The 17,399-nt window shown below is 37.9% G+C and overlaps 1 protein-coding gene across 3 annotated transcripts in view; it reads left to right on the forward strand.

Annotated features, from left to right (window-relative positions):
* Positions 1 to 12,524, forward strand: part of SGCG (sarcoglycan gamma) — a 313,430-nt gene extending 300,906 nt beyond the window's left edge. For all 3 annotated transcript variants that reach the window (XM_069080733.1, XM_069080731.1, XM_069080732.1), the window contains exons 7-8: positions 5,846 to 5,969; positions 11,968 to 12,524. In XM_069080733.1, coding sequence (XP_068936834.1) covers positions 5,846 to 5,969; positions 11,968 to 12,150 — 307 coding nt within the window. In that variant the 3' untranslated portion in view covers positions 12,151 to 12,524. The remainder of the gene's footprint in view (positions 1 to 5,845; positions 5,970 to 11,967) is intronic.
* The last annotated feature ends 4,875 nt before the right edge of the window (positions 12,525 to 17,399 follow it).

The following is a 17,399-nucleotide window of genomic DNA, read 5'->3' on the forward strand; positions in this document are numbered from 1 at the left end:
TGGCAACCCAGAAATTACAGAAAGGTTATCCTTAAGGAGTCCAGACTTACCAATCAATGTAGATTATTCAAGGAACAGTATAAAGTAACTATGTAACACATAACTACAGGCTGAAAAGTTTAACACCTATCGAATACCTGGCAAGACATGATTCATCTATATTTCATGGACTAAGAGATGACAAATCCCTTACTACCGATTCACACTTAATTATATATCCTAGAGAGCCTAGCCAATAAAGTATGCCAGAACCAGAGAATTACCACAGACTAAACTGTTGCCCACAGTTGCCCAGGCATATTACTGATCCATTAAAAACTTAATAACGATGTATTTAACATATCAAATACTCCATTGCCAAGTTACATGGAATGAAAAACTTGCAAAATGTTGAGACTTGGCAGAGTTCAAAACCATGGGGGGACATGAAGAGGTACAACTCCTGCCTGTTTTCCTAGCTGCTGCTGAAGTTGTACTGAGGATGTTTCTGTGAGTCTAAAGTGGATGAGCTTACATCCTCTTATTCAACTAGAAAAAAAATTCTTTTATCTGCCTTTCTAGTAGTCTGTAGAAAATTAAAATAATAGTATAGCAACTGGTTTCTAATAGAATTATTTTTATCTGAACTCCTTCAAAAAAAGATGAGATAATGAGATGACAATGGTCATGATTGCAAGGAAGGGTGACAGATGGGGATGATGATGGTGGTGACAATGATGATACCAATCGCTGACATTTATGACACTTTCAGTTTTGCAAATTGCTATGGATAATCACAACCCTCCAATATAGTTACATGTGAGGAAACCAGAGTTCCAAGTAAATAAAAGATTTGCTCAATGTCACATTAAGAGGATAGTGGTGGGAGTGGGATTTGAACCCAGGTCTTACTGACTCCAAGTCCTGCTCTGTATACACTCTGCCTTCTTCAATATGTCAAGCAATCATCCTTCCTCTTTTATTCATTCTCCTTAGCCTGACATTCAAGTCCATCTATACACTGGTACCACCTGTTAAATTCCTACCCACTTGGAAGGAAATAGGATATCAGTTTCTTAGGAGTTCATAACAGTGGTTCAAAACCCGGAAGTTTAGCACAGTGCAGGGGTGAATATTCTACAAAGGTTCCCTTTGGATTATTATGAGATACTTGTTTTGTCTCTAGCAGTGTTTTCCATCTAAGATAATACTCTGATTTTGTCCTGTACCTGGAATGCTCTCTTTCCTAACCTCCATCTTTTGTAACAGCTGTTTCCCTGTATTTAGAAATCCCTCACCTGTTCTCCATTTGTTACCACTTTCACCATTTTTTAAAGGCCATCTTAAATGCTTTCTTCTTTCTGATTCCATTTGTCAGTAATTATCCTTCTCCCTTATATTTCTACAGCATTTTACACTCACCTCTCCTATGCACTTTTATGTAATAAATTCATACGTATAGTTAGAATTTTAGTCATTTGTGTGTCATATCTCTTTACAACATAATGAGCTCCATGAGGACAGGGGTCCCTTACTTAGTATCAGTATCCTCTCTGGAATTTAAAGCCCTCCACAATCTGGATCCAGCCCACTTTCCAGGCACTTATTTCTCTTTCTTGGTTGCTGCCTACCTCTCAAGGCTCAGTACCCATTACTTCTTCCCTTTCATGTGCTCTACTGTTCAGCCAAACTTGCCCACTTGCTGTTCCTCCCACATGACATTCCACTGCCTGTAGTCTTACCTTTACACAGATTGTCCCTGTGCAAAGCCTTTGCTATCCCTTACTTCATTTAAGATTCAACTCAGCTGCCACCTCCAATGCAAGGCCTTTCCTCATTCCTCCAGGAATCTGTGCATATGTCATTTCTCTTAATCAAATATTTGAATTGAATTCTTGATTGAATGTAAGATCCTTCAGGGCAGTCAGTATTTAGTTTTTGCTTCTGTATCCCCAGTTTCTCTATTCGGCACAGAGAAGGCACTTAATAAATGCTAGTTTATTGATTAATCAGCTCTATCTCCTTCAGTGCCTAGTAGAGTACTTTACAGGAAGTGTTTAATGAATGCTGGGTTTTACGTGGTGTTTTCTTCTGAATATTTTTGGTCTTTTTGATTTGGGGTTGAAATTTCCTGAGAGTACCAACAAGTTAACCAAATTGTATGGCTTCTCTCTTAATTTATCCTTCCCAAGGCAAGATACTCTTCTAATACATATATACATAGGCATGTACATACATATCCTATTAAAAAAAGAAGTGGGTGGTCTCATGGTACAGCTTTAACATCATCTTCACCAGCACAAATGTGACAGCTGCCTTAGTTGTGACTGTGCTTCTCAGAGAAAAGTTTGAGAATTTTGAGAAGGGAATATTACAGTTGCTTCAACTTTATGATTACTTTGATTTGACTGTGAAAATCATCAAATAGTACAAGTGTTTATTTTGGGCAAGCTAGGTAGTAGATTATATAGGCCCAATCTTGAATCCTGCCTCAGACACCAGCTGTGTGATCCTGGGCAAGGCACTTAACTCCTCTCAGCTTGTTTCCTCATCTGTAAAACGGTGATAATAATAGCACCTACCTCACAGGGCTTTTGTGAGAATCAAATAAGTTAACATACATAAAGCACCGTGCAAACCTTAAAGCATTATGCAAATGTTAGCTATTATCATTATAATTAATTATTTTCAGGATAGCAGTAACTGAATCATTTTGCAAGGACCAAAATCTAAATCTAACTTCATAGAACCTCAGGGAATCTCTATTCAGTCTCCTCAACATGCCAATGAGAAAACTGAGGCTCAAAGAACATATGACAATTTTTTTGTTTAAATGAATTATTTGCTGGTTCAAGTAGGTGGCACAATGGATAGAGTGCCAGGCCTGGAGTCAGGATAGCTCCTCTTCATGAGTTCAAATCTAGCCTTAGATACTTCCTGGCTGTGTGACCCTGGGCAAAACCCTCTTTGCCTCAGTTTCCTCATCTGTAAAATGATCTGGAGAAGGAAATGGCAAACCACTCCAGTATCTTTACCAAGAAAACTGGAGATGAGGTCACAAAGACTCAGACACAACTAAAAGACAACAATAAACAACTTTATGTACGATTTTTTTCAATTTCTCCGTTTCTTTCTCCCTCCTTCTCTTCCCTCTCCTACCTCTGCCCCCTTCCTTTCTCATATTATGAAAGTGACAATACTGTAGTTAAATTATTAAAGCTTCTCTTTCTCAAATCCCTGAGATGGCAAGTCTAGGAGATGGAACAGGTTTCAGGTGGTCACATTACGCCATCTGGTGGCAATGCCATGCAGTAATTCCCACATGCTCGCCTATATGTGATTGATCTCAGGCTTTTATTTAATATTTGCCTTTCCTGCATCTCTAACATGCCCATTTTTATTTCAATCCCAGGGGATTGCAAGGATTTTGGGTAAATTGAGAGCACAATTTCAAAGTAAACACTATCTCATTAAAAATCTAAAACCAAGTCAAATAAATTTACAATGTGTGCATCTGTCTGTGTATTCTTCCAAAGTGATCTGGCCTGTGCATCTGGCTCTGTAATTCCTGCCAGCTAAAAACTATCCAAACAGAGAATTATCTAAAACTGAGAGGCCGCAACTCTTATATTGAAATGAACATCCGATATGTTCCCTAGTTTTCTTGAAGATCTGTCTTTTTTTTCCAAACATGGTTTTGCATTTTAACTAAGAACATTTTTACAAGAGTGTTCCCACATGACCTTTTTGATCTGGTTTCATATGCCAAAGGAATGGAATAATGTGGCATTATTCAATATTAAAATAAGACTGTACAATGTGTTTTCACTGCTTGGTAGACACTAATTCTAAAAGTTCCTCTTGGGCAGCCTGCATTTACATACTTCAATCTTCCTCTGTGTCTTACAGGGAATTTATTTATGATCTATGTATCATTACTGGAAATGATGTTTTATGTGGTATAAATGCGAGAACAACCAGGTTGAATTTTATGCTGAAATATTATTGTTTTGTAGAAACAAAACTTATTTGATTTTAATACCCTTTAAATATCTTAGAAATATTGATGTTTCAGGAGACTAATTGTGATTTTAAATTATTAGTAAACCTGCTCTGTGGTGTGTGTGTGTGTATGCATGTGTGTATGTGTATGCATGTGTGTGTGTATGTATGCATGTGCCTGTAAGATTTTGTGCCTATACTTACAAGGAGTATCAGTATTGAAAGAATCACACTCTGTCCTTAGGACTAATTTCCTCTGCTACTGGATCCAGGTCTGATTTTGTCTGAATTTAGGCAATCAAAAGCAAAGGGTTTTCCAAAGCTTTTCCAAACTACTGGATAAAAGATTATTGACCTTGATTTTAAATTACTGTAATGTGGGAGTTCTTATCTTTTTTGTGTTTTGGACCTCTTTGGTAGTCTGGAGTGCCCAATGGACCCTTCCTCAGAATAAAGCTTTTAAATGAATAAAATAAAATAAAATAAAATACAGAGGTTTACAAACAAAACCAATTGCATTGAAATATAGATATCAGAATGTTGGAGGAAAAAAACCCAAGTTCACGGACTCTCAAGTTAAGAATTTTTGCTATAAAGGCTCATACAGTGGAAGTGACAGGGATAGGAGAACCTTTCCATATTCAGCATCCTGTACATTGTATCAGGAAGTTCTCTCCTGACTCACAGTGGTGCCATAGTTACTTAATTATATCTGTACCTGGCTTTGCAGAGCTGTAATGGGAATGTAAATTTTTAAGATCTTCCCTGCCCCTAGGCTAAAGTGCACCTGGAGCCTGGGGTGGGAGGCTTGTTTTTCAGTAGATACTTTTTGATTGGGCAGTGAGTCAATAAGGTTGTTACATTCTCTGAGCCAGGAGCAGGCTATATAAACCCTGATTTGAGGCTTTGTTTTAGGGCTCACTTTGAGAAGTGTTCTGTGATTTGTTGAGAGTCCCCTGGCTTTGAAAAACCCAGATGTTGAAACCCAGGTGTTGATTTGGTATGGATGTAGTGTTTGGACAGTTTGGAAACTGTCTACTTGATCTATTTCTCTGTCTTGATAATTCTGTCTATATATTCTGAAGTTCGGGGTGCTGACCTTTTTCCCCTGAACTAGGTAAATGATACATATGTTCGACTGATTAAAGTAAGCTTGTTTAACCCATTTTGAGTTGCTTTCCTTTATCAAAGCAGATCCAAGAACCTGTATTGGCAGTCACCCTGAGGACGCTTGGGGTGCTTGCTGCTATAAGAGCCTTCTTCAGTGGTGACCTGAGCACCTTGTCCATCAGGGAGGGATGTGACTACACAGAATGAGGCAAGCCATCAAGGCTGCCCGATTCTTGTTCTGCTTTGGAAGTGGAGTAATGGTTACAGGACTCAGAAGAGGCAGACCAGGGCTCCAGAGCAAACCAGACAGGACATAAATCAGCATCGTCACTTCCCCCATGTCAATAGTGCTAGTAGCAAGAGGAGTTTGAAATCTTAAATAGGAAACATAAGTGGGCCTTTTGATCAGTCTCCGGGGATGTGGTTTCTCTCACCAACTAAAATATAAGGCATTTATATGGGAATTCTGCTCTTTCAATAGTAAGAGTTCAAACTGAGTATGACCTTTAGAGAACTTCTGTTAATCTAATTGCTACTTCATGTCTCCATGATGAAAAAGAAAAATATAACACCTGACTTACAATGCTACCTGTGAACATGTCCTTTTATCTATTTTCCAGGTGCCTGCTACCTTTTAAATTGTACCTTCCAGGCTAATAATTGTATTGATTTCCTACTAAAATGAATGCTACTGGGATGTTGTTTTATTTTGCTTTGCTAGTGTTTGGCTGAGTACCCTTTTTTCTACTTTCAGGTTGGAATCTCCCACAAGGAGCCTAAGTATGGATGCACCAAGAGGGGTCCATATTAAAGCAAATTCTGGGAAGATTGAAGCTCTTTCTCAAATGGACATCAAATTACACAGTAGTGATGGGATGGTGAGCAAAATAAAGCAGCCCTCTATTATATATATGGACCACTTACATTTAGGCTGCAGTCAAAGCAGAAATCGCCTTCTTGGATTAGCACATTAATTTTGTATGTTATTTCATAAGGAAAATGACTAAAATTTATACAGAGTAAGTGATGTTGAAAATAGGCATGACAGAATAATCCTAATGCAACAAGATGGTAACTTACCTTTCTGTTCTGATTATATACTACTCCTCTTCATGTACTCCAAATTATACCCAAAATGGATTTATTTCTTGTTCCTTAATTCTGTCTTTCCCTTTCCCATCTCTCTGTCTTTGCACACACTATTCCACACCCATGAAAGGATCTCCTCCCACATCTCCACCTACTAAAATCTTTCCCTTCCTTCAAAACTCAGTTAAAGGGCCACCTTTTACATAAAGCCTTCCCCTGGTCTACCCTGCTACGTGATCCCTTCTTCCAAGAGTCATTTATACCTATCCCATGACCTTATTGTATAATAATTTGTATTATACTTTTCTGTATCTTCTCCCTCTTCTTCTGCTCCCTCTGCTAGACTACAATCTCCTTAAAAACAGAAGCAGAGGGGTGGCTAGGTGTACAGTGAATAGAGCACGGGCCCTCGAGTTAGGAGGACCTGAATTCAAATCTGGCCTCAGATACTTGACACACTTACTAGCTGTGTGACCTTGGGCAAGTCACAACCCCAATTGCCCTCCAAAAAGCAAAACAAAACCAAAAACAAAACAAAGAACCCAGAGTGCCCAGCACAGTTCAGTGCATACAATAGGCCTTTAATGAAAGTTTGCAGAATTAAACTGACAGCTTAACATCTTAAGAAGTGAAAAGATAAATAATGCACTGTCAGTGGAGAATGCTATTTCTTCAGCTGCTATTAATTATACCTACTCACTTTGTTAAAAAAAAAAAAAGTAGATATGTTGACCTCATAATGAACAGTAGACAAATGGAAGTACTGTATAGAATGCCACAGTTGGAAAAGACCCCAGAGGCCATGGAGTCAGGTTTACACCTTAAAAAGAATACCTGTTGCAATATCAACAACAAAGAGCCATACAGCCACTACTTAAAAGAATTTCAATCTGTTCCCTTCTTAGATGGCCGATTCCACTTATGGATTATTCTTATCAAAAGGAAGTCCCACTTTACATCAAGTCTACAGAGGCCTTTTTGCAATTTCAGTCAGTCAGTCAAAGTCCCTACTCACGAAGTCCCTACTCCTGAAGTAGTCCCTACTCCTGAAGAGCTTACATTATAGCAGGGAGACTATATGTACTTTTGCCATATACAAAATAAAAACCAGGGAATTTGGGGAGGGGAGAGGTACCAGCAGCTAGGAGTGAGAGAACAGAAAAGGATACTCTCATGTAGGAGATGGTGTTTAAACTGAGCACTGTCAGATTCTGTGAATTATGGGATTGATGAACTAGGGATTCTGTGAATTATGCATTCTTGGGGTGGTGCACAAATTGTGTGAAGGCATGGGGCTGAAAAATGTGACTTTGTGTGTAAAGAACAGCAAGAAGACAAGTTCATAAAGGAGAATTACATAAGGCTGGAGATATAGTTTGGAACCAGGTTATAAGGGGCATAAAAAGTCAAATTGCAGAGGTTTATGTAACCCTAAAACCCATGGGTTTGTTGAGCAGGAGGGTGACAGTCAGACTTGTGCTTTAGGAAAATCAACTTTGACAGCTGTCTGGAGAATGGATTGGAGAGAGGAGAGGTTTGAGTCAGGGAGACCAATGAGGAGGCTGTGACAGTAGTCCAGGTAAGAGTGTGAGGGGCCTGAACTAGAGTGATAGCTATACAAGTGGAAAGAAGGGAATGTGTATACTATAGATATTAAGGAGACAGAATCAGTAAGACTTTCAAACTTATCTAATATTTCAGGGAAGTAGAGAGACATATTGATTGTAACTCTGAGGTACTAAACCCATATAGATGTGGATTTAGGGAGAAAGACAATGAACTCTATTTTAGAGTTTATGATGAGTGTGAGATGTCTACAAGACATCTAGTTGAAAATGTTTGTTTTACAGTTAGTAATGCAGAATTGGGGCTTAGAAGAGAGACTAGAGATGGATATATTAGACCTGTCTGTCCAGCAGTTATCCATGCAAAGAGTCAAATCACTACTTATAATTTTGTCTTATGGGGTCAAACTGAACAATGCTAATCCCTCTTCCATATGATAGACCTATAAATACTTAAGGACACCTCTCATATCTCCTCAAATTAACCTTTTCTCTAAACTAAACATCCCAAATTATTTCAATTACTCCCTACCTCCTGCACTATCCCAGGAGCATTTTTGGACACACTACATATAGTCTATGTCTTTTCCCTTATATGATATCCTAGATGATGTCTCATCAGGGTAGAATATAGAAAAATTATATTTTTCCTTCAATCTGATTACTTATAACTCTCAGTGCAGCCTAAGATAATATTAACTTGTTTTAATCAATCAACTGATCAAGAAGTATAAATTAAGTACCTCCATGTACCAGATGAGGCACTGACACTAGATATACAAAGACAAGTCTCAGACCTCAGGGAGTTTTACACTGTCCTCTTTGGATGCTCAGCCAAACTGTTGACTCATTCTGACCTTGAAAGACACTAAAACAGTCAAATCTTTTACAGAGGAAATGTTTTTTTAACGAAGTCCTACTCCCACCACTCTATATTTATAAAATTGACTTTTTGAACACAAATATAGAACTTTACATTTATCCCTTTTAAATTCTGTCTCATTTGAGTTGGCCTGTCTTTCTGGACAGCTTTCTTAATCTCTAGCCATAGTTCTGACCTTAATATTATCAGGAAAAATTAACAAAGCATGCCATTGGAATTTTTTTTAATATCTGAGCCCCCAAAAGTAGTCATTCAGAGACTGTTGCCAACTTGAATCAGTGTCTCTAATGGAGTGCCCAAGGAATCTGTTCCTTAGGCCTTGATGGTCAACATTTTTATCAGTGACTTGGATAAATGAAAAAAAAATTGCATGCACACAAGTCCAGTCTCTGGATGTGTCTCTTAATGCATATGTGTGCATATTTTTATTAAACCTATGGTTTCTTCAGTATAGGGTATTCCTAGTGAAGAACTTCCTCAACCAATGCAGACTAGGTAGAAACCTTTCTACAACTTAAGAGTTTTAACCTGGCTTTGAGAGGTTAGTGATTTGCTAAGGGTCACTCAACTAGTATGTGTCAGAGGTGAGACTTGAACCCAGGCCTTCCTCACTTTTGGGCCAACTCTTTATTCATTGTGATATGCTCCCCCTCTCTGTCATTAATCTGTGGGTTTTGTTGTTGTTGTTCAGTCATTTTCCAATTGTGTCCAACTCTTCGTGACCCCATTTGCAGTTTTCTTGGCAAAGGTACTGGAATGGTTTGTTATTTCCTTCTGCAGTTCATTTTACAGATGAGGGAACTGAGATAAACAGGGATCAGTGATTTGCCCAGGATTTTCCCAGGATCCCAGCTACTAAGAGTCTATGGCCAGATTTGAACTCAGAAAGATGAGTCTTCTTGACTCCAGACCTGGAAGTCTATCCAGTGTGCCATCTAATTGCCCCCAATCTGTGGGCAAAATTAGGCAAATCACTTAACCTTTCAGAGTCTCCATAACCTCTCCTATCAACTGTCAATCCAACTTGCCTTCAAATGGAATGATGGATATGAGAGCATTTTGCAAAGTAAATCATTATACAAACTTAATGTATTAAATATGGGAATAGCCAATCAGAGAAAGAATGGGCTGGAACCATTAAGCTTGTCATTACAATGAACTCAGTGACATGTTTTGGAAGATGGAGGAACAGACCTACTCTAAACATAGACAGGGAGACTCTCCTCCTGATCTGCCCAAACAGTCTTCATTATTATCTCCAAGGTATTCTAGAACAGTGATTCTCTCTGTCGCCATGTCTCAAGCACCAATGGTGTGTAGAACCCTCTGTGCTGGGTACTGGTGGAGATAAAAGGTCTTCATAATGCACATTTCTATAGCACTTTGACATCTAATAAGTACTTTCCTCACAACTCCCTGAGATAGATAGTGCAATTCTCATCATCCCCACTTTAAAGATAAGGGGACGGAAAGTTAGAAAGGTTTAGATACCTGGCAAGTAAATAAGAATCTGGAATCACAGCCAAGTTCAGCACTATTTCCACCACACCAGCATCCTTATCCTCATGGAGATTACAGTCTGACAGGTTTACAGATGGCAAGAAAATGTAAAACACAACAAATGCACTTAACTTCTGTCTGCTACAGTTCCTTCATCTGTAGAATGGAGTTAATAGCATCCCCAGATTGTTGTGAAGATAAAATGAGATATTTGTAAAAACTTTGCAAACCTTGAAGCACTATATAAATTCTAGCTATCATCATCATCACTTTGAGCATTTGCCCTGCCTCAATAAGATCTTTGGAATTCCTTTCTAGTTCCATCATCCTATATTATAATAATAATAGTAACAGTTTGCACTTGTGACATACAGTTTACAAAGCACTTTCCTCATAACCACCCTTTGATAGAGTTAGTACAAATGCTATTTTTCCTGCTTTACAAATGGGAAAACCTAGTCTGACAGAAGGGAAATAGAATGATTCTTGAGTCTAGGTTTCCTGCATCCCAATCCAGTGCTTACCGACTTTACCAGCAGAAAAAAAAAATTGAAAACAAAACCAGAAATATTTGTATTATACTTAGAAACAATGCACTTCAAAGATCAGGTTGAGAAAAATGCATTTTCCTTATTCTCATCCTGGTTGTTAGCAAAAAGCATTCATCAGGCACCTATGTGTGCTAGAAGGGTGTAATTACTAATCAAAGCCTTGAATGTGCTTCCTACTTACATATGACCCTAATTAGAAGAAATACAAGCCAATGAGTCCTAATGATGCCAATGTGCCTGAGAAAGATATTTTTAAATGTATTTCATTTAAAAATATTTTTTACTCCACTGGAAGTATTTCTTTGTACTTGTATAATGAAACCAACTAGACATTGAATTCTGTTGTTCCCAGGAAAGTTTTCTGAATTGAGAAGTGTACTTCAGAAGCCTGACTCTCAGAGCCTTTCTTAGATCAGTGTGTTTGGATATAGTGTGGGCACTGGAACCTTTTTTCTAAACCAGCAGTGTCAGACTAAAAAATAGCAGCTACTGAATTATACATATCGATCCCTAAGGGCTACATATTGACTTAGAAAACCACATGTTAAAATTATCTATTTTTATTGTACTTTCATTAATTTTTTTAAGTATTTCCCAATTACATTTAATTCTGGTTCACCTGCCCTTGGGAGTGTTATCTACCATATGCCACCCAAAGACGGTGAGTCAAACACCTCTTTTCCATGCAACTACTCCAAATATGCGCTTTCTTCCCTATACAGGAAACCCAATGAGCAGAGGCAGAACCCTCTATCAACAGCTCTAGCAACTCTGTCTTTCCCAGTGCTTTTCATCTCCTGCAAACCAAAAGAAGCTTGGACACAAGCAGACCTTCCCTAGTCTTTATAACACTGACATCATCAGATGTTGTCAGAGGGAGCTGAATGGATAATTCTCAAAACTGACTAAGCTTAGTGGCCAAGGGGAAGTTCCAATCAACAGAAGTGGGGAGAGGTGGGAGAGCTTTAATTCTCTCCTGGATATAAAAGGGACAGAAGATAGAGCTGAGTAGAAATCAGTTTAACAGAGGATTATTTAACTAGATTCAAGCCAAATACTACTACTAGTTCTTGAGGGGAGGTGCTGTCAATTAAGGTCTTCCTTGTATTTTATTCCCAGAGCTTAGTACAGTATCTGGCACATAGTAGGACCTTAAAAGATGTTTAAAAATTCATCAGCAATTGCAGTCTCCTTCCTTTACACATTCATTCATTTTACTATGACTATGTTTCATTATTACATTTCATTATTACACTAACTTTCACATCTATTGTTTTCTCCCATACAGCTTGTGTTGGACGCTGCCACCGTGTGTCTGCCTAAATTGGTTCAGGGGACTCGGGGCCACCCTGGCAGCCCTCAGAGACTCTATGAAATCTGTGTGTGCCCAGATGGAAAGCTTTACCTATCAGTGGCTGGAGTGGGCTCCACTTGCCAAGAAAACAGTAGCGTCTGTCAAAAAAGCACCTGAACATGCCATCAAATTGTCAAGACACATCTCAGTGAGCTTGACAATTCTCAGTAAACAATTACTCTGGATTATGAGGCTTCAGAGCTGGAATATGTATTCTGCCCCTGGGACTGGATGAAGGAAACACACACACACACACACACACACACACACACACACTTTTTTAACTGAACTCAGAAAAACTGCCAGTGAAAATGTTTAGATGAAACTCTGTGTTCTGGAGGTGGCATCAACACTTGAGCCATGGGATACATTTAAGGAAAATGAACATAATTTGTTTGCAACAATGAGTTGTTTAATTTCTATCAGAATGAAGAGTGAATTGTAACTATTTCCTTGCCCCCCCATACATGTAAATATACAATGAAATGTTATATCACTGTGTGGAATTCATTTCTAACGATCTATACTATACATATTTCTAATACAGCATTTCCCATTCTGCATTGTGCTGAATCTAGTGTTCCACCAGATAGAAACAGGATTTTCATGAGAAAACATCTATGGTCAGGGTAGAAGATGGAAGAAAGCTACTGAGGGTGAGAGTGTAGGAGGTAAGGGGATAGATTGAGGCAGGGAGCAAGAAGAGAAAGGGAGAAGTCACTGGAGCTCCAAACCAAAGCTAATAGGGGACTAACACTGCTCAAGAAAAACACTCAAATTTCATCATCCTGATAGGAAATTTGTGTCTCTCCTCCCTCTTCTCTCCCTTTTAGTCCTAATCTCCTATCTCTCTGTCTCTGTCTCTTACACACACACACACACACACACACACACACACACACACACACGTATATGCACATGCACACACATGCACAGATTCTGACATACATAAAATCTCCATTCTCTCCATTCTCACCCTTAGGATATATACACACGTACATGTATATACATACATATATATATATATATATATATATATATATATATACACACACATACATATACATATACTCTAGTCTACACCCTGTCACACACAGTGTCTCTCCCACAGACATCTGACACAGTCACAACCTTCACAACCTTTCTCTTTCTCTTTCTCTTTTCTTCACATTGAGGTGTCCTTTATTTTGCTCCAAACTTTCCCAGTCTCTTAATCTCCTCATGATATACCTTCCCTCACTAGACCAGCATTTTAGATTCTATCATTATAATCTAAGAAACTATAGTGTTATGAGGAATTTGGATTTAACTACCAAAAGAGAAAATGTTTGGGGCAACTACAAATTGGATTAGAAGATGTCCTATGCACCTCTTTTTTAAAGTCAATTAAGTCTCTAAGTGTTCTATCTCTGAATCCTATCTAAAAAAGTGGATCAGACTTCATTAGCAATTCTATTTTCTGCAGATTTTTTAACATATTTAGATTAAGTTTATTTGACATACATGAGCAAAGTCGATTATTTACACAAAATCTCTAAGTATTAAATATTCTGTCTTCTGTGCATATGGTAGACATATTTAATTATATCAGGAAGGCTTTCTGACTTTAGAGTCATATTTCTCAGGCCCCTCAGAGCACAGTGATAGGAAAGCAAACATGAGACGTTTTTAGGCACAACCCCAGCAGAGTTGCTATGCTATACTGTGCTTTCCACATTACACAATGAGACTATGAAAACTGATTCATGTTGGTTAGAAATCAATTTAAATGTTTTAAAATAGGCCTCCAAAAAGACTGTTGTATATACCCTTCAAAGAAACATTTTCTTCCCTCAAGCTTTAAAAATAAAATAAGCTTAGGGGTGGCTAGGTGGCACAGTGAATAGAGCACCGGCCCTGGAGTCAGGAGGACCTGATTTCAAATCTGACCTCAGGCACTTAACACAAAAACTAGCCATGGGGGCTTGGACAAGTCACTTAACCCCAATTGCCCTGCAAAAAGCAAAAAAAAAAAGCTTATCATTCACAACACCCCAAAAATCAAGATCGTACAATTCCCTGTAGCTGGGCTGGTGTCACTAATATCTTCAAAAAATTTCTATCTCTCAATATATTCAATCAAACAACATGTATAAGGTTCGTCATTTAACAAAAAAGCATCAATGAGAGTAAGTAGAAGAGTATTATGAGAGTTCTGTGCTTTTTTGTTGCATTTTGAAATTGGGAGTTCATTTGATAATCTAGCACACTTGAACCACTACACTGACTCTAGTTTATAGAAATAGTATTCTGGTGCTTCTAGGTCATTAAAACCTGTTGTTATTGTTCATACTTCATTTTCAAAGAGGACCAGTGACGTCACAGGGTGATGTCTTGATTTGCTCATAAATTGTATTTAAGGGAGGCAAAATTGCACAGTCAGCAGCCTCACTTTCTTTTCGAGTCATTGGAGTCCAGTGGCAGAACAAAAGTCAAGACTACTGGGCAGGGCAGGAGATGCAGTGGGTGACTTTGATATCTTTGATGTCTGACGAGGTTCTATATGCTCCACAGGGCCTGTGGAAATGTTCCACCATCATTCATTACATAATAACATTTAGAGCTAGAATGAACCATAGAGGTCATCTAGTCCTGACTGTGTTTTAGACAGGGAACTGGAAGTTCAGAGAGGTTAAGCAATGAAGCCATGGTCACACAGGTCAGATAAAAGCAGCAGATTTAGAATTTTAAACCAGTGTTTAATACCAAATTCAGTGTTCTTTTCTTTATAGAAATAAATTATGCATCAGCTTTTCAAAAACCAACCTAAACTGAAAGACTCACCACAAAAAGGCTGTCTAACAAGTGGATTCGTTTGAATACCAGTTCATGAATGCAGTCCATTATGAATGGAATAGAAGAGTCTGTGATCCACCTTGATAGAGGGACAACACACAAAAAGAAATAATGAATTTATTGAAAAGCTTAACTATAATAGAAACATTAATATTTTGAAATATGGAAAGTATTCAGTGCCCCCAAAGCAAGGCAAAACTAAGAAGGCTCTTTAAAGTGACAATGCTTTAGTATGGAATGTTTGATTTCCTGCCTGACCCCTTAAGATTCTAAAGATCCCTGAATCCATAAATTAATACTGGTCCTGAGAAATTGAGCAGCCTGGTTTGTTGAGTTAACAAAATTTGATGGGTTGTGAAGTTGTTGGGGGTTTTTTTCGGGGGGGGGGTGGAATGATAACAATCAACAAACATTTATTTAGCACCTACTCCATGATAAACACTGTTAAGCACCTGGAGGGGAAAAAAGGATGATAAGGTATATACAGAATAGATGAAAATGATCTCAGAGGAGAAGGCACTGGGTATAGTGTTGGGAAAAGACTTCTAGAGAAAATTGGATTTGAACTGAGTCTTGAAAGAAGTCAGGAAAACAACATAAAGAGGAAAAATATTTCAGGCATGGGGGACAGCCTGAAAGGCTAAAAAGGCCTAAAGATGGAGTGTTTTTATGAGGCCAACATAACTGGACTGTGGAATAAATGGAGGGGAGTAGAGTGTACTTGACTGGAAAGGAAAGGAGACTTCAGGCAGGAAAACCAATTAGAAAGTTGTCATAGACAAGGCAGGAAAAGATAAGAACCTCAAAAAGGTTGGTAGCTGTGTGAGTGGACAGAAAGGGGAATATACCAGAGGTGCTTTGAAAATAGAAATGACAAGATTTTGCAACATATTGGATAAATGGGGTAAGAATTATGAGGAGAGGATGACACTGAATTTAGTAGCCTAGGTTACTAGAAGAATGCTGCTACCCTTGATCATAGTAAGGGAGACGGGAAAAGGGGGTAGGTTTATGGGTAATGTCTACAGGACATAAAGTTTAAGATGTCCAAAAGGTAATTGATGATGCAGAACTGTAGATCAGGAAACCAACATATAAAGATCTAAAGATTTATGGATCATTTGTCAAATCAGATTGTAAATTGAAATACATTAATCTTAATAGCCCTTGATGCTGAAACACTGTTAAAATACCTGCAGATTCCTAGTTGACATATATAGATTGCCCACACTTTTATCAACTTGTGTTCTAGTAGTCCATATCCAAAAATTAGTGGGTGGGGAAAGAAATGGGAATAAGTAGAGAGAATATGATAACATAGAATAGAATTCAGTATCAGAGAGTCAGTCCTTTATAGTAGAATTCAAATTGTATTTGTGTCTCTCAAACTCTACACTCCCAAATGACATTTTCAAGATCCTGTTTGTCATTTTCAATTTGGAAAGAATTTATTTAACTGGTCACTTGGTCAAACCCATTCCTGAAACAGTCTACAATACAAGTGATCACTTGGCTTTTTTTTAAAGACCTCCAGTAATTAAAAACTATTACTTCCTGAGGGAGCTCATTTCATTTTTCAGTAGGTCTCCTTGTTCAAAAGCCTATCTGCCTATCATGTTGAAATTTAATCTAGAACCCACTGATCTTAATCCAATCCTCTGGAGTCAAACAGAATAAAAATAATTCCTCTTCCACATAACACTTTAAATCTTAAATCACCTGAAGACATTCTTATCCTCTCTAAATCTTCACTTCTCCAAACATAATAATCTTAGTTCTTTCTATAAATCCTTATTGTATGGCAAGGATTCAAGACCCTTGACACTAGTCCTCCTCTGAACATTGCTAAGCATGTTAATGCCCTTCTAACAATGTGATGTCTAGAACCAAACATATTCTAGATGCAGTCTGACCACAGTGGAACGTAGCAGAATTCCCTTCATAGACAATTAAGTCTTTATTAATTTGCTTTCTTGGCTGTTACATCACACTGTTGATTCTTACTAAACTCACAAACCACTAAGTCCCTGAAGTTATTTTTATACAAAATTTAATTATCTTCCCCAATTTGTACTTGTACAAAGTTGATTTTTTTAAAAACCTAAGTGAAAAGTTTATATTTAACTCTACTAAATTTCATTTACTTAGACATGGCTCATCATTGTAGTCTATCAAAGACTTTTTATACTTCCTTCTATATCATGCAAAGTATTAACCACTCCCCTCACTTTGCAGAGTCAGCATAGATGGGAATGGCAAACTACAGCTTGAGAGTCAAATCCAGCCCACACAGTTTGATTTTATACAGAACATGAGCTAAGAATGACTTATACATTTTTAAGCCCTCAAAAAACTTTATTTAAAGATGTAAAAAAACATTCTTAGCTCTCAAACACTACAAAAACACATAGTGGGCAGACAACCTGAAGGCCTTTTCTCATCTCATCCTTGACCTCTCTGTAGCATTTTAACACTGTTAACCACATCTCATAGATATTCGATTTTCTCTAGGTTTTCTTGAAACTGGACAC

The sequence above is a fragment of the Petaurus breviceps genome, unplaced genomic scaffold, assembly GCF_028583685.1.
Source record: "Petaurus breviceps papuanus isolate PSGF00001 unplaced genomic scaffold, PetGlider_PUasm1.0 91133, whole genome shotgun sequence".
Classification (NCBI taxonomy): Eukaryota; Metazoa; Chordata; class Mammalia; order Diprotodontia; family Petauridae; genus Petaurus; species Petaurus breviceps.